This window comes from Bos indicus, chromosome 22, assembly GCF_029378745.1.
Source record: "Bos indicus isolate NIAB-ARS_2022 breed Sahiwal x Tharparkar chromosome 22, NIAB-ARS_B.indTharparkar_mat_pri_1.0, whole genome shotgun sequence".
Taxonomy (NCBI): Eukaryota; Metazoa; Chordata; class Mammalia; order Artiodactyla; family Bovidae; genus Bos; species Bos indicus.
This window is the reverse complement of record NC_091781.1, coordinates 10,505,733-10,528,886: the sequence shown is the minus strand read 5'-3', so window position 1 is coordinate 10,528,886 and position 23,154 is coordinate 10,505,733. Positions and strand designations below refer to the sequence as shown.

Genomic DNA, 23,154 nt, shown 5'->3' with positions numbered 1-23,154 from the left:
AAGAAGCTGCTGAAGTTGAACAGTTCTATAAAGACCTACAAGACCTTCTAGAACTAACACCAAAAAAAGCTGTCCTTTTCATCATAGAGAATTGGAATGCCAAAGTAGGAAGTCAAAGAGATACCTGGAGTAACAGGCAAGTTTGGCCCTGGAATACAAAATGAAACAGGGCAAAGGCTGACAGAGTTTTGCCAAAAGAAGGCACTGGTCATAGCAAATACCCTCTTCCGATAACACAAGAGATGACTCTACACATGGACATCACCAGATGGTCAATACCAAAATCAGATTGATTATATTCTTTGCAACAAAAGATGGAGAAGCCCTATACAGTCAGCAGAAACAAGACTGTGGCTCAGATCATGAGCTCCTTTTTGCAAAATCAGGCTTAAATTGAAGAAAGTAGGGAAAACCACTAGACCATTCAGGTATGACCTAAGTCAAATCTCTTATGATTATACAGTGGAGCTGATGAATAGATTCAAGGTGTTAGATTTGGTAGACAGAGTACCTGAAGAACTATGGACAGAGGTTCATAACATTGTACAGGAGGCAGTGACCAAAACCATCCCAAAGCAAAAGAAATGCAAGAAGGCAAAGTGGTTGTCTGAGGAGACTTTACAAGTAGCTGAGAAAAGAAGAGAAGCGAAAGGCAGTTGAGAAAGGGAAAGATACACCCAACTGAATACAGAGTTCAAGAGAATAGAGAGATAAGAAAGCCTTATTAAGTAAAGAATGCAAAGAAATAGAGGAAAACAACAGAATTGGAAAGACTAGAGATTTCTTCAAGAAAACTGGCGATATCAAGAGAACATTTCATACAAGGATGGATATGATAAAGGACAGAAATGGTAAGGACCTAACTGAAGCAGAAGAGATTAAGAAGAGGTGGCAAGAATACACTGAAGAACTATACAAAAAAGATCTTAATGACCCAGATAATCATGATGGTGTGATCACTCACCTAGAGCCAGACATCCTGGAGTATTAAGTCAAGTGGGCCTTAGGAAGCATTACTACGAACAAAGCTAGTAGAAGTGATGGAATTCCAGCTGAGCTATTTCAAATCCTAAAAGATGATGCTGTGAAAGTGCTACACTCAATATGCCAGCAAATTTGGAAAACTCTGCAGTGGCCACAGGACTGGAAAAGGTCAGTTTTCATTCTAATCCCAAAGAAGGGTAATGCCAAAGAATGTTCAGACTACTGTACAACTGCACTCATTTTACATGCTAGCAAGGTAATGCTCAAAATCCTTCAAGTTAGGCTCTAGCAGTATGTGAACCAATAAATTCCAGATGTTCAAGCTGGGTTTAGAAAAGGCACAAGAACCAGAGATCAAATTGCCAACATTCGTTGGATCATAGAAAAAGCAAGGGAATTCCAGAAAAACATCTACTTCCGCTTCACTGAATACTCTAAAGCCTTTGACTGTTGGATCACAACAAACTGGAAAATCTTTAAAGAGATCGTAATACAAGACCACCTGACTTGCCTCCTGAGAAACCTGTATGCAGGTCAAGAAGCAACAGTTAGAACCAGACATGAAACAACAGATTCAAAATTGGGAAATGAGTACAAGGCTGATGTTGTCACTCTGCTTATTTAACTTATACTGAGAGTACATCATACAAAATGCTGGGTTGGATGAATCACAAGCTGAAATCAAGATGGCCAGGAGAAATATCAACAATCTCTGATATGCAGATGATACGACTCTAACTGCAGAGAGATAAGAGAAACTAAAGAGCCTCTTGAGGAGGCTGAAGGAGAGTGAAAAAGTTGGCTTAAAACTCAACAATCAAAAAACAAAGATCATGGCGTCTGGTCCCATCACTTCAAGGGAAATTGATGGGGAAAAAGTGGAAATAGTGACAGATTTTATTTTCTTGGGCTCCAAAATCACTTGAGGACAGTGACTATAGCCATGAAATCAAAAGACGCTTGCTCCTTGGAAGCAAAGCTATGACAAATCTAGACATCATATTAAAAAGCAGAGACATCACTTAGCCAACAAAAGCCTGTCTAGTCAAAGCTATGGTTTTTCCAGTGGTCATGTATGGATGTGAGAGTTGGACCATAAAGAAGGCTGAGCAGCAAAGATTCATGCTTTTGATCTGTGGTGTTGGAGAAGACTCTTGAGAGTCCCTAGTACAGCAAGGAGATCCAACCAGTCAACCCTAAAGGAAACAACCCTGAATATTCGTTGGAAGGACTGATGCTGAAGCTAAGGTCCAATGCTTTGGCCACCTGATGTGAAGAGCTGACTCACTGGAAAAGACCCTGATGTTTGGAAAGATTGAGGGCAGGAGGAGAAGGGGGTGACAGAGGATGAGATGGTTGGATGGCATCACTGACTCAATGGACATGAGTTTGAGCAAGCTCCGAGAGATAGTGAAGGACAGGGAAGCCTGGCACACTGCAGTCCAGGGGGTCACAAAGGGTCAGACATGACTTAGCGACTGAACAACAACAGTCCTACAAACACAAGGAACCCGATTCTGCCACAATCATGGGAGCCTGCAGGAAGGCCCAGAACTCCAGATGAGAACGCAGCCCCAGTCAATACCTTGATTTCAGCCGGGAGAGATTCTGAGCAAAAAACTCAGTCAGATCGCACCGGACTAGTGACCTATAAAATAGTGAGCTAATAAATGAGTGTCATTTTAAGTCACTAAGTTTATGATGATTTGTTACACAGTAGAGAGAACAAATGCAATTACCAAAGTTGCCCCAAAGGTGGTAAAAATGCCTGATTTCCAGAGTATCAACCTAAGGGAAAATTAAGTAGCTGGCAAGCCCCTTTGAGAAGGCACCACGACCCATGATCCTACCTCCTTCCCCCAATTTTTTCTTTTATCTTTCATAACTACTTACAGAAAATTTAATATACTTAGGTTGTTTTAGTGTTCTCTGTAGTAATAATAATTTTGTAATAATTAAATCCAGAAAAAAAATACTTAATCTTGAGTCACAAAATTTTTTTTAATTTAAATCTATATAAGTACTTTTTCTCGAGAAGAGTTATCACTAGGTAAGATTTTCAAGCACAAAATATATCAGAAAAAGCTTTTTTCTGAAAAGCAAGCTGAAAATACAAAAAAAAAAGGGGGCGCATAATTTGATATTTTTGATTATTAAAAGCCATCACGGGATGGAATAGGTAAAGTGGTCAGTTGCGTGGGTTCCCTACACCCGAGTCTGAATGGTGCTGCCACTTACGCTTGGTGAGGTACCCTGGCGAGTGGGCGGCAACCACGTGGAGGACAGTGCAGCCATCCTCATCCTTCTGGTTGATGCGACCTTTCAACTCAGGCTTGTAGTCCATTAACCACCTGAAAAGATGGCTTTCCCCTGAAGGAATGAATGAGTGGTGTTATTTCCAACAGACCAGAAAGCAGCAAAGCAAACCACTGTGCACACCAAGGGAGCCCAAGGGAGCCCAATGGGGCATCCAACATACACTGTCCCTTGCCACACACAGGTGTGGAGACGGAGTTTGTGTGTCGGTGTTTTTTGTTTTTATTTTTTTAAAAACCTTTGGCCACACCACACAGCATGTGGGATCTTAGTTCCCTGACCAGGGATCAAATCTGTGCCCCCCTGCATTGGAAGTACTGAGTCTTAATCACTGGACTGCCATGGAAGTCCCAAAATGTGTGTGTTGAAAGCACAAGTCATAGGAAGTTATTCATAGAAAACTTAAGTTCAATTCCCTAGAAGCAGAGCTGTGCTTAGTTGCTCAGTCATGTCCAACTCTTTGCGACCCTTTGGACTGTAGCCCACCAGGCTCCTATGTCCATGGGACTTCTCAGGCAAGAATACTGGAGTGGGTTGCCAATTCCTCCTCCAGGGGAATCTTCCTGACCCAGGGGTCAAACCCATGTCTCCTGTGTCTCCTACACTGCAGGCAAAGTTTTTACCCACCGAGCTACTGGGGAAGCCCCACTTCCTAGAAGCACAGCCTGTGACAAGGATTCTTGTATGTGTGATTTATTGGCAGAGGGAGCCGGGGAGAAAGAGAGGACGGAAGCAGGGCAGGGGATGGAAGCAAGCAGAGATGTGGCCTCAGCTGAGCGGCCTTCAGCCTCCACCCACAGGGAGCTTGTGGATCAGGAACTGCACCACAGCACTGACCCACCTTGAGGTAGGTGCTCTCCTTCCGTACCCCAGTGGCAGTCAATCCAGAGCTACAGACCCACCCCCAGGGAGGGAGGGGTGTGCCTATTGGCAAACAGCAGCTCACTGGCAAACAAGGCGGCTGTGGTGTAGCAGGAGACGGGGGCACTGGTCATAGAGGACCAGCGCAGGGCACCAACAGCACCCCACTGCATGTCTATAGATAGGACAGAGATTTCAAATTCCTCTCTTAGACTCCTTCCAGTGGGTTCTGAAAAGCCGCACAGTTCTGCCAACTCTGTGGACACCATTTGTCACCATGTCAGAGTTTTCCTCTGAGAAGAGAATCAGGCCTAAATGCGAAGACTTGATCTTATCCACACCTGCCTGTAACCACAGGAACAAACTTAAAAAGTAGACACAGAGAGGGACTGTGACTTTCATACCCAGAGATGCTCCTAATTTGAAACTGGGAGCATTGGATTAGATTGCTTTTATTCAGACTTTATACTTTTAAATAATTTAGTCACCAAAATGTATATACGTAAATGCTCATATGAATTCTCCAATATATGAAATGCATAATTAAAGGGTAAATCTGGCTGAAGCAAAGATGGTGGCTCAGGTCTTTCAGCCCCTGGGCATGCCACTCCTATCCTGAGAAGATGCTACAGCCTAGAAAGGGAAGACAGTGTAGACAAGCCCTCTTGGTTCCTTCTGGCTCTAAGATTGGGTCAGTATCCAACACTGATGCTACATATGCTTGGAAAAAAAAAAAAAACAGGTTTCTATCTAAGGTATAAATGTGGATATTGTATGTGTGTGTGTTTTAATGATAAAAATATTTTAAAATTGATATCCTATAGCCAGGTGGTAAAGGCTAAAAATGCAAAAAAAGTATATATATATATATGAAAACAGGATTACTTAAAAAAAACACACAAGCCAACTGCATCAGCAATAGCCAGTGTTTACCTTGGGATTTCCCCCACATACACATTAGTTGATCCTCTGGTTGAGAGGGAAAAATGAACCCGGAAAAAGACCACGGCTGACTTGGCCAGCAGGAAGAAATTCCACAGCTCCCCTGAGAGCTCTGTCCAGCAAAGGCTGTCTGTCGCAAGGCCCGTTTTTGAATCCCAGGGCCCCAGCCTGCTGCCAGCATCTGTCTGAGAACACAGAATCCTTTCAGTGTGGGCCTCCTGTAGCTGTGAGGTCCCAGGAGAAAGGAAAAGTGGTACTATTTCCTTGCTGCCTTCATATATTTGAATAATCCAATCATTGACTATTCAGATCATCTGAATAGTCCACATCTACACGGCCACATTCTGGTTTCACAGACCCCGAGGTCTGAGCTGGAGGGCAGCGTGGAGGGCGTACCACCAGGAAAGAACTCACCGGCTTGGATGCAGAGGCGCATGAGGGTGTGCAGAGGGTACGGTCCTATGCTCTCCACATTTGCACCCATGCAGACGAGCCACTGCACTAGCGTGGGCACCTGTTCCACTTTCTCATAACGTCCGACGCAGACGTATTTCTAGGGGAAAAAACACACAGGAAGAATTATGGCAGCTGCCACATCAATATGAAACTTCAGACTCTCCTTCCCCATAAAGTTTGGGGTTTTTTCCTTCAAGTTTTATTGAGATATAATAGACATACAGAGCTGTACACATTTAAGGTGTACAGCATAATAATTTGACTTAGGTACATTGTGAAATGATTATTACAAGTTTAGTGAATATCCTTCATCTCATAGAGACACAAAATTAAATTAAAAAAAAATTTTGTGATGATAACTCTTAGGATTTACTCTCTTAACAACTTTCATACATAACACATCACAGTGTAAATTATATTTATCACATTGTACTTATTTATCATCCCTAATACTTATTTATCATATAACTGGAAGCTGGTGCCTTTTGATTGCCTTCGTCCAATTCCCCCTCATCCCAGCCCCCACCCAAAGAGTTTAGAATCAGTAAACCCCTGATTCACTGTGGCCACAGCCTACAATCACCATAAACAACAAATCTGCAGTGAGGCAGCTGAAGGGGAGGGTCCCAGTCACCATTAAGTGGGGAGAGGTCTGACTTGAAACCGTGCATGTCAAGAAGCTGCTGCTGCTGCTGCTAAGTCGCTTCAGTCGTGTCCGACTCTGTGCCCACCAGGCTCCCCCGTCCCTGGGATTCTCCAGGCAAGAACACTGGAGTGGGTTGCCATTTCCTTCTCCAAGGCATGAAAGTGAAAAGTGAAAGTGAAGTCGCTCAGTCGTGTCCGAATCTTAGGACCCCATGGACTGTAGCCTACCAGGCTCCTCCGTCCATGGGATTTTCCAGGCAAGAGTACTGGAGTGGGTTGCCATTGCCTTCTCCGTGTCAAGAAGCTACCTTACCTCAAAGAGACTTTTCAGTGATAAATCTGGGACGTGGAGATTTCTTGGAAGCCGGTCTTTCTTCACTGACAGAAGCAGAAATGACTGATGAAAGGGGAGAAACAGAAAAAGCGGGAACAATTATGTTCTCCACATGGGTTATTAAAACAAAAGTAATCTTAAGCTTTAGGAACTTTAGGAACTCAGAAACAAAAGACAAAACCGGACAGCTTCCAGCCCTGGTTCTTTTTTTTAAGCCACCAGCCAAACTCTTTGGCCTTAACCAGGATAATCCAAGTGTCTCTGTCCGGTGAAATTCCTATTTGTGCTGAGATATGGGTTTTCTCCACCTTTCCTCAAAGCCTGCTGAAGACGGGAGTAGCTGATGGCGGGCAGCACTGGGAGAGCACAGGGGCAGGGAGGTAAAGAAGTAATCTCCTGCAACGTTCTTAAAGCTCAGCGAGCAGAAGAAACACATCCTTTTGAAATAACCCATCCCAATTTATTCTGCAGCACCTTAGTGCTATTTGGGGTCCATGAGACCCTATTGGGGGCTGTGTTGGAGCGGCTCCTATCAGAGTGGGAGCTGACTGTGTACGTACGTCACTTCCAAATCCAAGCCCTACGGTTGACTTAGCAGCTTGAGACTGGCCATGGAAATCGAGAACATTTACACTACCAGTCAGTTCAGTGGCTCAGTCGTGTCCGACTCTGCGACCCCATGAACCGCAGCACGTCAGGCCTCCCTGTCCATCACCAACTCTCGGAGTTTACCCAAACTTGTGTCCATTAAGTTGGTGATGCCATCTAACCATCTCATCCTCTGTCGTCCCCTTCTCCTCCCGCCTTCAATCTTTCCCAACGTCAGAGTCTTTTCAAATGAGTCAGCTCTTCGCATCAGGTGGCCAAAATATTGGAGGTTCAGCTTCAACATTAGTCCTTGCAATGAACACCCAGGACTGATTTCCTTTAGGATGGACTGGTTGGATCTCCTTGCAGTCCAAGGGACTCTCAAGAGTCTTCTCCAACACCACAGTTCAAAAGCATCAATTCTTCAGCACTCAGCTTTCTTTATAGTCCAACTCTCACATCCATACATGACAACTGGAAAAACCATAGCCTTGACTAGACAGACCTTTGTTGACAAAGTAATGTCTCTGCTTTTTAATATGCTGTCTAGGTTGGTCATAACGTTCCTTCCAAGGAGTAAGTGTCTTTTAATTTCATGGCTACAATCACCATCTGCAGTGATTTTGAAGCCCAGAAAAATAAAGTCAGCCACTGTTGCCACTGTTTCCCCATCTGTTTCCCATGAAGTGATGGGACCGGATGCCATGATCTTCGTTTTCTGAATGTTGAGCTTTAAGCCAACTTTTTCACTCTCCTCTTTCACTTTCATCAAGAGGCTCTTTAGTTCTTCTTCACTTTCTACCATAAGGGTGGTGTCATCTGCATATCTGAGGTTATTGATATTTCTCCTGGCAATCTTGATTCCAGCTTGTGCTTCTTCCAGCCCAGCATGATGTACTCTGCATATAAGTTAAATAAGCAGGGTGACAATAGACAGCCTTGATGTACTCCTTTTCCTATTTGGAACCAGTCTGTTGTTCCATGTCCAGTTCTCACTGTTTCTTCCTGACCTGCATACAGGTTTCTCAAGAGAAAGGTCAGGTGGTCTGGTATTCCCATCTCTTTCAGAATTTTCCACAGTTTATTGTGATCCACACAGTCAAAGGCTTTGGCATAATCAATAAAGCAGAAATAGATGTTTTTCTGGAACTCTCTTGCTTTTTCCATGATCCAGCGGATGTTGGCAATTTGATCTCTGGTTCCTCTGCCTTTTCTAAAACCAGCTTGAACATCTGGAAGTTCACAGTTCATGTATTGCTGAAGCCTGGCTTGGAGAATTTGGAGCATTACTTTACTAGCGTGTGAGACGAGTGCAATTGTGCGGTAGTTTGAGCATTCTTTGGCATTGCCTTTCTTGAAGTGGCAAATGCCACAAATTAGGATTTTTTTTTTCCCTCGAAAACCCTATTGTTAAGTCACTGACCCTAAACTAAATCTGAGAGAAGTTAAGCAAATTTTCCTTTTCAGACAGTTAGCACATCCTGAGAGGTCCCTACTGGGATCATCCAGGTACGCTGGCTGGTCCAGGAATTCTAGGCTTGGCATGACCTTGACTGGTGATCCAGACTCAGGATCCACTTCCCTCATGTATGCTCTTGCAAGTGGGCATGGGACCACTGGAACTCAGCCTGTGGCTACATCTTGCTTCCAACTTCTTTCGGTTTGATACCCACATTATTATTTTCTTTTTAATTTTTTAAGTTTATTTATTTGGCTGCACCAGGTCTTAGCTGTGGCGTGTGGGGTTTTCCATCTTTGTTGCCACATGCAGGATCTTTAGTTATGGCATGCAAATCCTTAGTTGTGGCATGTGGGGTCTAGTTCCCTGACCAGGGATCCAACCCAGACCCCTGCATTGGGAGCTCAAGTCTAAGCCCCTAGACCACCAGTGGGTGATGCCCACTCCTAACTACTCACCATAAGCAGGCCCCACAGCCCAGACTCACCCAGATGATCGGTTCAGAGCTCTGACAATCCTGATGGCTGGCTTGGTTTTTATAAGATGTTTTTCCCTACAGTGTTTGGAAGTGGTCTGGGCCCCACTGCTGGTAGGATATGGGGCCACCACTTGGGCTGGACTCCTGGGCCTCCTTGGCTGGCTGGGTGGCAGCCTGCCAGGAGCTGCTGGGCTCCCACTCCCTCCTTTCTCACCCAGGCTCCGGGGCTCTATCCACGTTCATCCCACATGGGGAAGAGGGGAGTAGTAGACAGAACTACTTTCCTGCTAATGATGCCAAGAGCTTCCCACTCACAGATCTACCCTAAATTACTGAATTTCAGAACTTATAAAAATAAAACTAGAAAGAGCTCTTAGTTTACCCATCTTATCAGAAAAAAGATCCTAGATCTCTTGTTACCGGGGCCCTGGATTTCTGATTGCTGATTTCCCAAGAGTCTAGCTTGCTTTCCTCCCCGTCACTGTCTCATCCTCAAGACTATAATATGGGGGTGAGCTTCCGGGAGCCTGTGGCTGGACTTAGGGAGTTCCTATGAACTCCCTGAAGCTACACACATAATTGTGTATGTGTGTGTGCATGTGTGCACGAGTATGCACGAAAAGAGAGTCCCAGTGATCTCATTAGATTCCCAGAAGCATCCATGACCTTCTAAAAAACTGAAGAATCCTGTATCCTAAAGTCACCCTGCCTTCCTGGGTCCAGAGTCCCTTCAGGCTGCACATAGATTTTTCTGGTCTGCACAGCTTTAAAAAGCCTGCCGGCCTTTTCTAACCAAACTCCCTCTCTGGGCCAGCCCACTCTCAGGAGCGATTATAGGCCACCTATAATTGTCATTATGGTCAGTGACAGCCACTGCTCATTGGGTACTGAGCACACTGGTGCCAGGTGTTACAAAACCCCTGGGGCTCAGTGTCTGGCACACTGCAAGCCCTCAGTGAACATTATTATCACCAAGGGCTTACGGTGATAATGAGGATAAAATAATATAATATTATTATCAGGTGCTATTGGTCCCTGATTTCTAATCCTCCCCCACAACCAGGAGGGAATAGGTTTATATCCTGCAACCTACAAGTGAGGAAGTGAGGCCCAGAGAGGAAAGAATTAGCTCAGAACAGTGAAGGACTCGGATTCAGGGAGGCACCTGTGTGGCATGGAAGCCACTGGGCTCCTTCATCCTGTGGATTCCTGGCTGTGGGTTCAGGTCCTGTAGTCTCGCTGCTACCCGAGGGTACAGTCTCTTGATGTCATACATCAAGAAGCACAAGCAGGTCATCAGGCCCAAGCTAGCACATGCTGCCGTATAAAGACAATTACAAAGATGAATAGACAATCACTTATTTTCCTCATTCCACGTCACCATTAGCATCTGGACTTTACACTTCTTTGATGGCAATGGAGACAGGGAGCACAGAGTTGCCACAAACTGTTTTCCAAGCTTAAAAAACGGAAACTGGTGAACTAATATTATCTCAGTGGCTTTTCATTAATGGCATGACAGTGAAAAAGTTACTTTCGCATCAAGATAAACAAGTACTGAATTATAATTCCCCAGTGCTAGCAGAGGGAAAGAAATTTAATCAAATTAAAGAAATTCAATTTGCCTTTCCTCACAAGAGAGCTATCTCCTTTTACTTACATGCCATAATCCTTTCTTTGCCAACTTTTCTATTACAGATTGCCACACTTCATTGGAGAATCCAGTAGTGAAAATACGATCAAAGCAGGGCAAGAAACTCTGCAAAACAATGGGGTCACCTGAAAGAAAGTTCCAGAGTTTAGAAATTTTAACTTGGGGCAAGTCTAGAACATCTAGGAAAAGGTCCTCCAATTAAGAGCACACATAGACAAATGATAAATTTAAAAATATCAAAAAGAAAAGAGAGCAACTTCCTTGGTAGTTCAGTGGTTAAGATTCTGAGCATTCAATGCAGGAGGCACGGGTTCCATCCCAAGCAGCCAAAAAAAAAAAAAAAGAGGGGCCATAGAGGATTATGGGAGTGGGCGGCATGAACAACTGGGTATAAGACAGACTCAAGGATGTTTTGTACAACATGGGGAATACAGTCATTTGGTAATGACTGTAAATGGAAAGTAACCTCCAAGAAGGGCATAAAAATTTTAAAAATTAAAATAACAAAGAAGGGCCTTTTCAAAGCATGAAGTCCTGTATAATTGAAGTGGCAATCATTTTAAGTTCAGGCTAAAGTCAGTCCCTTAAGGCAGTTTATTGTGAGCTATTACATAATAGCTTCTCTATTTGCTGAGCCCAGTGATATATGCTGTATTAATCCCTCAAACCAACCAATAAGGCAGTGCCTATTAGTTCCATTTATGGAGGAGGAAGTGGGCACTTAAGGGAAGTTATTAAACTCACTTCCTTTAAGAAAAATGTGACAAATATTATTTTCATCCAACAGTGAGAAGCTGTGATAAATGAGGTCAAGCATTGTGGCTTATCATGCAGCTAGGCCATGACAAAACCAAGACGGAACCTAGATTGAGCAGTTCTTTTAGTCAGTTTGCATTCTTTCAGCCTAGAGGCCCATCAACATTTTGCGTCTCATGACCCTGCAAACTTGTGGATGACAGTATCCAAGTGGGACAGGTCAGGGGCCAGTATAACAGAGTCCCTCTTCCAAGGTTATCAATTTCCACAAATGAGTAGCCAAATAGCAAAACAAACATACAGTGTACAAACAGGATACACAATTTTCATAAATATATTTTTCAAAATTTAGAAACTGGGCCATGGGCAAACAGTCATCCTCCAAACAGGTAGAAAAGTCAGGATTGCGCTGTTTTAAGAAGTCCTGTTAACTGCCCCCTGAGAATCCAGATTTCTTAGAGGGGCAGCCACACTGAAGAGTCAGTTGTCTGGAATTCCCAAACTCTGGTCTGGCTTCTGACAGAGCAGTGCTGTTAGTTTTTCTTAACCGTTGGATTGTACACTTTTTTATTTTCTGGCCATGCCACATGGCATGTAGGATCTTAGTTCCCCAACCAGGGATCCAGCCTGCACCCCCTGTGCTGGAAGTGCAGAGTCTTAACTAGTGGACTGCCACAGAAGCCCCAGAACAGTGGCCTTTAAAAGACACAAAGGGAGGACTTCCCTGGTGGTACAGTGGATGGGAATCTGGCTGCCAATGCAGGGGACATGGGTTTGATTCTTGGTCCGGGAAGATTCCAATGCTGCAGAGCAACTAAGCCCGAATGCCGTAATTACTGTGCCCCTGTGCTTCAACTACTGAAGCCCGCACACCTAGAACCTGTGCTCCGCAACAAGAGAAGCCACCACAGTGAGAAGCCCAGCCCCGCAACAAAAAGCAGCCCCAACTCGGCGAAACGAGAAAAAGCCCGCATGCAGCATCGAAGACTCAGCGCAACCACAATAAACAAATAATTAAATTAAGTTTTAAATAAAGACATAGAGAATAATGAGGACATGTAGAGAATGGGACAAACCAACAGGCTCAGAGGAAAGGGAAGCAGGCTTTAGTCACTGTCAGCAAAAGGCAGATGGGAGAGCTGTGATTCATTAGCACCTGTCTGGACACTGACGTCTCTGCTGGGAGACACGGCTAAGCCCACCTCTAACTACTTCCCACCTACCACCTGACACTGCTCTCAACCCCTCTCTGTGCCAAGCTTGCCAAAAGTCTGTAGGATCCCCTCCACAGATCACAGAAGTTGCTTTTCCACAATCAAATCAGGAACGGTTGGATCCGTGTCAGTCAGATGTATCATCAGCAGTAATTCACCTGTTTCTGAAAGCCAGGACCATTTTCCAGCAATTCTAACATATGCCATTGCTCACATTCTACCATCTCTAGAATCGGGACGTGTGTTGCTCTTGATGCTGTCTCAACAGCAGAACATAAATTAGTGGCACAGGGACGTCCCTGGCAATCCAGGGATTAAGAACCCCCACAACCGCCCCCTCCACTGCAAGGGGCACAGGTTCAATCCCTGGTCGGGGAACTAAGATACCACCTGCTGTGTGGTGTGGCCAAAAGATAAAATCATAATAATAAAATTTTAAAATAGTGGCACATCTTAAATTAATGCAATCTTAAATTTGATCAAAAACAGTATTGGAAAACAACAGCCTGGTCATTGGTAGAACTTTAGACCGTGCTGTGATACCCAGGGAAAGAACTCCTTTGTCCCTGGCAGGGAATTTTTCATATTATGTTTCATACTTGTCTGTTTTTGGCAACTCAAGGACACGGATAAAGCCGTATCATAGGCCAGGTCGTCAGACTAATAACCTAATGACCAATGCAAATCACCACCTCCCCCCACATGCCCACCCCCACCCGGGTGTGTTCCTAGCAGACTGTCAGCTTCCATAGGACCCTCCCTCAGTCCCTTCAAATTGTTTTCATGGCAAACAGGAACACTTCTTGACATACTGGAGAAATACATGCAAAAATCACGTAAAACATTAGTATAAGTAGGGACAGCCCTATGGATAGCAACACAGAAAGCTTAGGTCTGCAACAAAACTGGAAAACTGGGACAGCTTTAAGTGATTTATGCAAAAAGATGAAGTTGTTTTCGCAAAGGCCTGGGCCATCAAAGCTTCCCATGTGTTTTCCACTGTAAAGTTTCATTCAAACTGCATGAAGAAGCCACAAAGAAAAACACCCTGTAATTATCTCCCCAGAAACCTGAGTCCCCAAGGAGCCATTCAAAGACAATCACAAGGCCTTTAAAAGAAAGAGAGGGCAGGCCTCCCCCAGTGCCGACTTACTGCCCATCGTGGTGAAGACTGCCACCAAGAAATCAGCAATCTGGGTCTTGTCCTGGCTGCTCCTCACGAGCCGCAGACCCTCAAAAAACATGCGAGCGGCTTCATAAGGCTGGCACAACCCCAGCAAGGAATAACCAGCTCGGTAGTACCCCTGCAACGAGAAAAAACAGAATTGTTAACGTGCCCATCTCTTCCAAACTGCTGCTGAAGTCAAGGCAAGATTGAGGATCAGAGGCAACAGACTACAAGTAAACACTGATTTCCAAGTAAACACAGATTTCTAACAAGCTCTGGATATAGACTTTCCACATTGGATTCTATGTCACAATGCTCCTATCAAGTGGTAACTGGCAAGAAAAGAATCCCTTTCAAGTCCATGACACATACAGCATCTAACATTGGAGCCAGCTGGTGTCCTCTGTTCCCAGGTGACTCAGTGATGAAGAATCGCCTGCCAATGCAGGAGATACAGAAGAGACGCAGGTTCGATCCCTGGGTCGGGAAGATTCTCTGGAGGAGAAAATGGCAACCCACTCCAGCATTCTTGCCTGAGAAATCCCATGGACAGAGGAGCCTGGTGGGCTATGGTCCATGGTGTTGCAGTCAGACATGACTAACTGGCTGAGCACACAACATAAGAACCAGAGAGAAAGGAGCGGGCCTGGTTCCAATGGTGTATGTGGTTTATGTATTTGTGCCTTAAAACACAGCCTGAGCAAGAAGGCAGAAATGAAACCATGTAGTCCTACAACAACAGTGTTCTGGAAAAGAATGAGATTGTCATGTCAACACAGGAGCTGTTCCCTGCTCCTTTCAATCGAAGTAAACACGATTTCCCATGGAAATGGCAAGCACTGAGGGTCACTCAGCTCATATTACAAGCAGTATACACCAGAGGCCAAAATTTCTTTTGGTTTCTGTAGGGAGAGGAAAATCGCAATGATTAATAGAGGGAAATGGTCTAGTTTTGCCTGTATGCAAACTGTTAAGCCCTTGAGAAGGAACAAAATGATCCATATTGCCTTCCCCACTTTGACCACTGAAATGAATCAGTATCAGGGGCTACCAAAACAATTTTCTGTCTAAAATAATACAAGGTGTTCACCAACTGGGTTCATTAAAAAAAAAAAGCAAGTGCCTGTGACGTCCCTGATGGTCCACTGGTTAAGAACCTGCCTTGCAGTGCAGGGGAAGCAGGTTTGATCCCTGGTCAGGGAACTAAGATCCCACATGCCACAGGGCAACTAAGCCCTTGCTCTGCAGCTAGGAAGTCCGTGTGCGGCAACAAAAGATCCTGTATGATGCAAGGATGATCCCAATTGCCACAACGAAGACCCAAGGCAGTCAAATAAATAAACACTTAAAAAAGCAAGCACCTGAAATTCAACTTAAATTTTGGTGAAATTCAACTTCACCAAACCTCACATTATTTACTGATTTGTTTGCATTTTAACAAGTCTAAAACCTTAGATGACAATCAGAAAAAGGAAGCAAGCAGCCAAGTAAGCTAGTACAGAATTTCCCATTTCTTTGCCTTTCTCAGGTCTAAGTTTCGCCTTTTATTTTGGAGGGAGGTGAAGGGGATCAGAATACATCACCCCAAAATGTGACACTTTGGTACAAGGATTCTTTTGAGATGAAGGCATCTGAGATTCAACAGACGCAGAAAGAAGCCTTCCCGGAGCCTCCCTTCTTTGATTAGAAGCAGAAACTCCAAGAAGGATCGCCATAAAACCCCTCTCGCGGGGAATTCTTATGACCAGGAAGGAGACAAACTGAAACTTGCAAACAGCAAAGAACATGCAGAGACTATGAATTTTGGTGTAAATACATCAAAACAAAATGAGCTCCATCGAGACCACCTCTGGACTGAATCCACCAATAAGCCTGGCTCCACTCTCCCCTGCAAACGTCTTTCAACACTTGGCCACCATCCTTCCTACTCGCCTCCAGATGCTGTGCACATCTGACTACAGTGCAAAGAGAGCTGAATAAGAAGCACTCCTAAAGACACAGGGACTTCCCTGGCAATCCACCTTAGGGCTCCCAGCTCTCAATGCAAGGAGTGTGGGTTTGATCCCTTGTCGGGGAACCAAGGTCCCCCATGGACCTTGCAGCCAACAACAACAAAAATAAACATGAGAGATGGAAGAGTCAAGACAAAACAAACAACAAGGAAGGGAAGGAGGCAGCAGCTCCGGCGTCCAGTCAGCCTACCTTTACGTAGGTCGGATCCCACTGGAGACACTCCTTGGCAGCCCCGTAGGCCTCGTTCCATTTCCCAAGGCTGTAAAATGCATTGGATTTGTTGCACAGCAGCACAGCCAAGTCCCTGGGGGGGACCCTGTGGGAAAGGACCAACCGGTAGTCGGTAAATAGTTGTATTGTCCTGCAAATACAGAACCCAGTCCTTGAAGGCCACAGTTCTGATACTGATTATTTTTGCCATGGTGATGGGGTTTCAGCAGGAAATGTCCTAATTATACCTATGACATCTGACCCTCACAGCCTACAAAGGTGAGGTCATCTGCAACGTCCCAGGCGCCCTTCCTCACTCCCAAATCCTCTCCTCCCACCTTTTCATGACAAATGTTCTCAGCACCTCGAGTCCACCTCCTCTTGACCTCCACAGGACTTTTACCCCTTAGAGTCCACTGGTGAAGATGCTGTAAAAAGGACAACTGGTCCTCAGGGCGGAGAGGTTGGGAGTTCTCACTGAGCCTTCACAAAGTCCAGACACCGCGGGAGCCACCGCACATACACGTGCATGCTGAATGGAGCCAGAGCTCCTCAGAACACATGACCACACTGTCCCCACGGAGCCTGTGAAAGATGCTGGGTGAGCACTGTTCTAGCACATAGGCAGGGCCACCCAAATGGGAGGGCACCCAGGGCCAGAGTGCAAAAAGAGGCACCCATACCATGTGGCCAACCTTCCCTGTCCCATACAGTGGCCACAGACCACATACAGCCATGTAAATTTAATTAAATCAGAAAGGCAAGCTTCAAATTTAGAACTACAGGCACTCTTTCAGGGCCAGTGAGCCAGGCCGGTGCCCCTCACCACTCTCTCTTCTCTTTCCATCTCAGCCTTCATCCTGCATTGCAGGAGATGTGATGTCCAAGCTCAGTCCTCACCCCTAACCTTGGAAGGCACTCTGAAAACTGCCTGCAGGTAAGAGGCCCATGCAGATGCTAGGAGCAGGGACCTGGACAGGAATTCTGGGGTCCTGGTGGAAGGAAGCAAGGCTCTGAGTGGGTAAAGCCCCTGCCCCAGACTCCCTCCAAAGGGAGGGCACAGCTGGAGTAAGGCAAAATCGGGCCTCAAAAGCACAGCAGGTCAGGGCCCCCCTGCCTGGTTCTTTGTTGTTCAGTTGCTAAGTCATGTCTGACTCTTTGTGACCCCGTGAACTGCAGCATGACAGACTCCCTTGTCCTTTACTATCTGTCTCTCAGAGTTTGCTCAGATTCATGCCCATTGAGGCAGTGATGCTATCTAACCATCTCATCCCTGCTGCCACCTTCTCCTCTTGCCCTCAATCTTTTCCAACATCAGGGTCTTTCCCAATAAGTCAGCTTTTCACGTCAGGGGGTCAAAGTACTGGCCTGGGTCTAGGGGTCATACTGCTGCAAGGTTATTGCTGAAACCAAGTTGGAAGAAGCAAAACACAAAATATACCATAAAAAGTCAACAGAAGTCCAAGTGCTGTTTAATTCAAGACACACAAAATGGAAAAGCAAGGCTTATACTTCCTTTTTTTGAACTACTTTCATGTAAAAATAATACAAACAGGAAAGTTAGGTAATACAGATACCCACAAAAAAATAAAGCAAAGTAAAAATCTCCTCTACTATGTCCCCACCCGCAGGGCTTTCTGTATCTAGTTTTTCTCCGTGAAGTATGAGGGCCCAGAAGCTCAGAAGAGGTGCTGAGTCTGTCAGAGGGTAACTGACAAGGGAGCTGTGACCACAGTGTAGTAGACACCAAGTGTCCAGCCCAGACACCATGGCCAGTGCAGCCAATCCTAGCAGGAATGAGTGCGGGCTGCAGCTAGGATCTCCTTGAGCCCCATTTATCCTCAGCCTTATGGGAGCTGCCTTCTCTCCAGGAAGTTATACCCCTGTTATGGATTGTGTTCCCACCAAATACATTTGTTGAATCCCCAACCCCTAGAGTGATGGTATTTGGAGCAGGGGCCTTCAGGAAGGTGATTAGGTTTAAATGAAGCCAGGAGATCGGGGCCCTCATGATAGAATTAATGCCTTTATAAGCAGAGACATCAGAGTGTTCCTGTTCTCTCCACCATAGGAGGACACAGTGAGAATGTGGCCATCTGCAAACCAGGAAGGGAGCACTTACCAGGAATTGAACTGGCCGCCACCCGGACCTTGGACTTCCCAGTCTCCAGAACTGTGAGGAACAAATTCCTGTTGTTTACTCCACCCAGTCAATGGCAGTTAGTTATTGCAGCCTGAGCTGACTAATCACCCCACTCTCTTGGACAATTCCTAGGGGCCAGACAGCCTACCAGCTAGTGAGTGAAGAAGCAACAGGTATCAGGTATCAGAAAGGTCAGACTCCTTGTCTTAAAGAGACAGTTCTGCAGTACAACTCAGGGTCCAGAGCTGACTCCAGTGGAGACACCATCCCTACCCGATCCTGCTTCCCTCCGTCCCCTTCTCCCCAGGACACCTGCTCGTGGACCACAAGCCCTGTGTCAGCTGGCAGCAGCAGGAAGGCAGGTGACAGGTGATGGGCTCCGGGATCTGTATCAGGAAGGTCCCATGAAAGGCAGGACACGAGGGTGCAGGCAGGTGTCCCTTTAGCTGTCATGCATCTGCTATGTGGTGGCGTTGAGATGTGAGTACTCACCATGTGGTCAGTCTACCACCACAATCTGACACTACCTTTTTCTTTGCAAGACAGAAGGGGAAGTCAAATTTCCCCCGATGAATGAGGCACTCTACCAGCTCTGATCTGAACTAAGAGGGGGCAGAATGACAGAACTACAAGCCCAGGTCAGTTACAGTCAATTCCAATCCAGCGTAGACACAGGAAATAGGAGGGAGGAGGTGGGAGCCATGTGTCAGGAACTCAACTCAGTGCCACTTCTAGGTACAAGTTTACGCTGTATACTCCCTACAAATGTCAACCTCTGCTTCCTCTATTACAGCTGTGCCAAAGAATGATGTGGTAACCTCTGGGGACCCCCAGGACCACTTCAGGTAGTCCCCAAGGTCAAACTATCTTCACAATTGCAGTTAGCTGAATAATGGGTTCCAAATAATGTTTTCTTTTATGGCAAAAGGAACTTGGGAGATGGGATTAATTTAGGATCTTGAGATTAGGATCTGGAAGAGGATACGATCAAAAGTGTACTTGTAAGTGGGAGACTGAGAGAATCGGCCACAGGCAGAGGAGAAGGAGATGTGATGACAGAAGCAGCGACTGGAATGATGTGCTTTGAGGAGGATGCAGGAAGGGACCACAAGCCAAGGATACAGGCAGCCACTCAAGGGTGAAAGAGACAAGGAAATAGAGGCTCCTCCCCAAGGAACCCGGCTTTCCTGGTGGCTCAGATGGTAAAGTGTCTGCCTACAATGCAGGAGACTGGGGTTCAACCCCTGGGTCGGGAAGGTCTCCTGGAGAAGGAAATGGCAACCCACTTGAGTATTCTTGCTGGAAAATCCCATGGATGAAGCCTGGTAGGCTACAGTCCATGGGGTCGCAAAGAGTGGGACACAACTGAGCGACTTCACTTTCACTTTCCCCAAGGAACCAGCCCTGCCAACACCTTGCTTTTTAGCCTCACAAGACTCATTTTGGACCCCTGACCTCCAGAAACACAAGATCATAAATGTGTATTGTTTTCATCCACAAAGTTGGTGGTCATTTCTTACAGCAGCAACAGGAAACTAATACAATAATACCGAGACTTAGGTGCCTTTTTCACAATCCTTCTCTCACATGTGGATGGGGAATTTTCCAAAGGCTACCTGGAGTGTGATGTCACAACAGACTCAATGCAGAAACAGATGTGAGAAGCCAGATGTCTTCCACTGAGACAGACATTAAAGAGACTTGCAAATATGTAAAATGTGAAACTCTTCTCACTACATTTTTGGTTTTGAAAAGTAATTCCTCATAAAAACACTGCTTGTGTCAGCATGTCACGGGTTTATTACTGATATTTTAAAATAACGAATAAATACATATTTTAAATGTTTCTCAGTTTTGAGTTCTAATACAGGCTTTATTGATAACTACACCAACAAAAGCTCTCTGGGATCCTCCATAATTTGTAAGCAGGCTGTGATCCTGAAATGTTTGGGAACAGGTCTGCTAGAAGCGGAAGGGGCAGGGGAAGAGGTGAGCCTTAGTTCCTGGTGGCTTGCCCTGTGGCCAGGCCAGTGGCTTAACAGCACAGATAAACAAGATGGAATGAATGGCAAGTGCAGAGGCTTGGAGACAGAGTCGGTCATGCCAGGAACTCTGCTGGAACCAGACAAAAGGGAAAGTTTTGCAAGGTTGATCAACAGCCCCCTGGGTTTCAGTTTCTGTTTCCTGAATTCCTCTAGCTTCACTGAGACTGACTCTGCAGAGAAGATAAACAGAAAGTGGGAGGAGAAAAGAAACTGAAACTAGCTGGTGTGATAAAAAGTGAGAAAAAAACAAAAGCAAGCGAGTGAGGCAGGGAGAAAATCCAAACACTTACCCCCACTGGTACAACTGCAGGAGAATCTGGATGGCTTCATCGTACTTTCTGATGGCCAAAGAGAAGTTCCCACTCTTAAAACCCTGGTTGCCAGATTCTTTCAGCAGCTCGGCGTAAGCTGTGGGGTCCATCCTGTGAGGAGACGAGGGAAGGCTGGCGCACGGGCTTCCGTCCTCTCCCCATCTGCATCGCTCGGAGTCTGAAGGGGCAGGTTGTTCATCCTGGCCCCTCCCACCAGCTGAAGGCACACCCTGCCCACACCCCTCCCCACCCAGGGACCAGACTGAGTGTCTGATCGCAGACGGTTTCTTTCTCAGTTCTTTTCTGACCTCTGGAGCAGCGGCCAGAACGATTCCATTTATTCTGTGTTAATGACCAGGTAGGCTGTAAGGAAGGAGGCAGCTTCCATGCCCCAGAGAATCTGAAGGACCTCCCTGGTGGTCCAGTGGTTAAGAATCCGCCTGCCAATGCAGGGGACGTGGGTTCGATCCCTGGGCCAGGAAGATTCCACAAGCTGTGGGGCAACTAAGCCTATGCACCAGAACTACTGAAGCCCAAGTACCTAGAGCCCACGTGCTGTGCAACGAAAAAAGCCCTTGCGATGGGGAACCCGTGCACCGCAACTAGAGTAGCGCCCCCACCCCTACCCCGCATGCGCAGCAGTGAGACCAGTGCAGCAATGAAGACCAAAGGCAGCCAAAATAAAGAATAAACAAAAATTTTTTAAAAAGATGACATGAAGCTGGCAGGTGGTGTGCACTAGATAAGTGGCAGCTCTTCCCACAACCGCCACAAGCATTTCTCTCTCATTTACCCATTGCAGCATCTCAGAAGGAGGCACCATTTTCACTGTTCAGATGAGGAAACTCAGGCTCAAGAAGTTCAAGTCACTTGCTTAAGGATGGGCTAATGGGTGTCCCCAGTTCTGACCCCAGTTCCAAGTTTCTGCCCTTGACCCTGTACTGCATCGCCTACTCACTCAAGGAGTTTAGAGTCCTTCCACTGTCTCCAAAGGTCCTAAAAGCCTCGAAGTATTTGTCCCTGAGATTGCTATTGTCCACTTACCTGTCTGCATCCCCTGGGAAGCCCTTACCCCTTTCATGACTCCTATTTCATTCATTTGGTAGCCCTAGCACAGAATGGGTACTTAAATATTTGCTGTGTAATGAATTAGAATGCCAGACCCAGAGAGGCTGCTTGTTACCGATTCTCTCTGGTGTGGCCTGGAGCCCTGCCCACCTGATGGGGCTTCAGGAAGTGTTTGCTACACCAAGGTAGTGGACAGGAGAGGCCTCGCAGAGCCTCGAGAAGCAGCTGCCAAGCAGGCAGGGAAAAGGTGGGGGTCAGGGACTTCCTTGGTGGTCTGGTGGTTAAGACTGCTTCCACTGCAGGAGGCATGGGTTTGATCCCTGTTCAGGGAACTACGATCCTGCATGCCACATGCTATTGCCAAAAGAAAAGTGGGGATCAGAAGAGATGTCCCATAGAATTTTCTCCTCTCAAGATATCAGAAGGAGAGGTAAGGCAGTGGGGAAAGTCTTAAAAATGAGGACACTTCAGGTGGTTGCATAGGCCCTGCACCTGTGGGGGCAGTACAGTCTATCGAAAGCCTTCTTGACCAGCACGATCATTGTACAAAGAATAATCCCTGTTGTTTGTATCATTTCAAACCTTGGCAAGGGGTTTGGGAGGCAGGGAAGCCAAGCCAAGCAGACAGAAGTGGTGGCTTATTTTCCTTTTAAAATATTTATTTGCCTGTGGTAGGTCTTGGTTCTGTCGTGTGGGATCTAGTATCTCCAACCAGGGATCGAAACCGGGCCTGCTGCATTGGGAGCACCGAGTCTTAGCCACTGGGCCAACAGGGAACGGGAAGTCCCGGTGGCTTATTTTAAGCCCATGAGTTAACTGGACTTTTGAACTGCATTCCTGCATTCACCACGCAGAGCTATTCCAGAATGAGGCATGTTATTGCTAAACAAGTCAAAATTAAAAATTCCACCTAGACTTCGCATTAAATAATCTCTAGATTCTATGACTCACATTTATACAGAGATGACAGAGGAGACCATGAGAAAAAGTTTATACAATTGATTAGAGAATGAAAACATATGTTTCTCCTTCAAATATTGCCAGCCAGGCGTCAAATAAATAATTTTAAAGTGGCCATTTTTGGACAGCTAGAAATAGGAAATGTCTGTAACAACTGACAAAGGGTTAATATCCCTCCCCCTTTTTTTTTCCTTTTGGCTGCACCACGTAGCTTGTGGGATCTTAGTTCCTCAACCACGGATCGAACCCAGGCCCACAGCCGTGAAAGCACAGGGGTTTAGCCACTGGACCACTAGGGAATTTCTGGTACCCCTCTTTTATAAAAACCTTTTCACTGCAAGAAAGGATCAACTTGATCAAAATGTGTAAGGCCACAGTCAGAAAATTCACAAAGGGATACAAGTAGTTGCTAAATACATGGACAGTAGATATCCAGGATCACCATCACTAGTAGCAAAAGAATGAAAAATTAAAACAGCAAAGGGTCACTAGGAAATACTTAAAAGAGTGACCCCCAATGGTGGGAGCTGTCACATCCGGCTTACAGGA

General features: G+C 45.8%; 1 protein-coding gene across 4 annotated transcripts in view; it reads right to left on the bottom strand.

Moving 5' to 3' along the window:
- Positions 1 to 23,154, bottom strand: part of TRANK1 (tetratricopeptide repeat and ankyrin repeat containing 1) — a 97,297-nt gene that overhangs the window by 54,616 nt on the left and 19,527 nt on the right. For 3 of the 4 annotated variants that reach the window (XM_070776042.1, XM_019984445.2, XM_070776043.1), the window contains exons 2-9: positions 20,557 to 20,688; positions 18,201 to 18,251; positions 16,058 to 16,184; positions 13,841 to 13,991; positions 10,724 to 10,842; positions 6,518 to 6,601; positions 5,518 to 5,656; positions 3,223 to 3,354 (exon numbers count right to left, since the gene is read on the bottom strand). In XM_070776042.1, coding sequence (XP_070632143.1) covers positions 3,223 to 3,354; positions 5,518 to 5,656; positions 6,518 to 6,601; positions 10,724 to 10,842; positions 13,841 to 13,991; positions 16,058 to 16,184; positions 18,201 to 18,251; positions 20,557 to 20,687 — 934 coding nt within the window. In that variant the 5' untranslated portion in view covers position 20,688. The remainder of the gene's footprint in view (positions 1 to 3,222; positions 3,355 to 5,517; positions 5,657 to 6,517; positions 6,602 to 10,723; positions 10,843 to 13,840; positions 13,992 to 16,057; positions 16,185 to 18,200; positions 18,252 to 20,556; positions 20,689 to 23,154) is intronic. The other variant, XM_070776044.1, reaches the window with a different exon arrangement.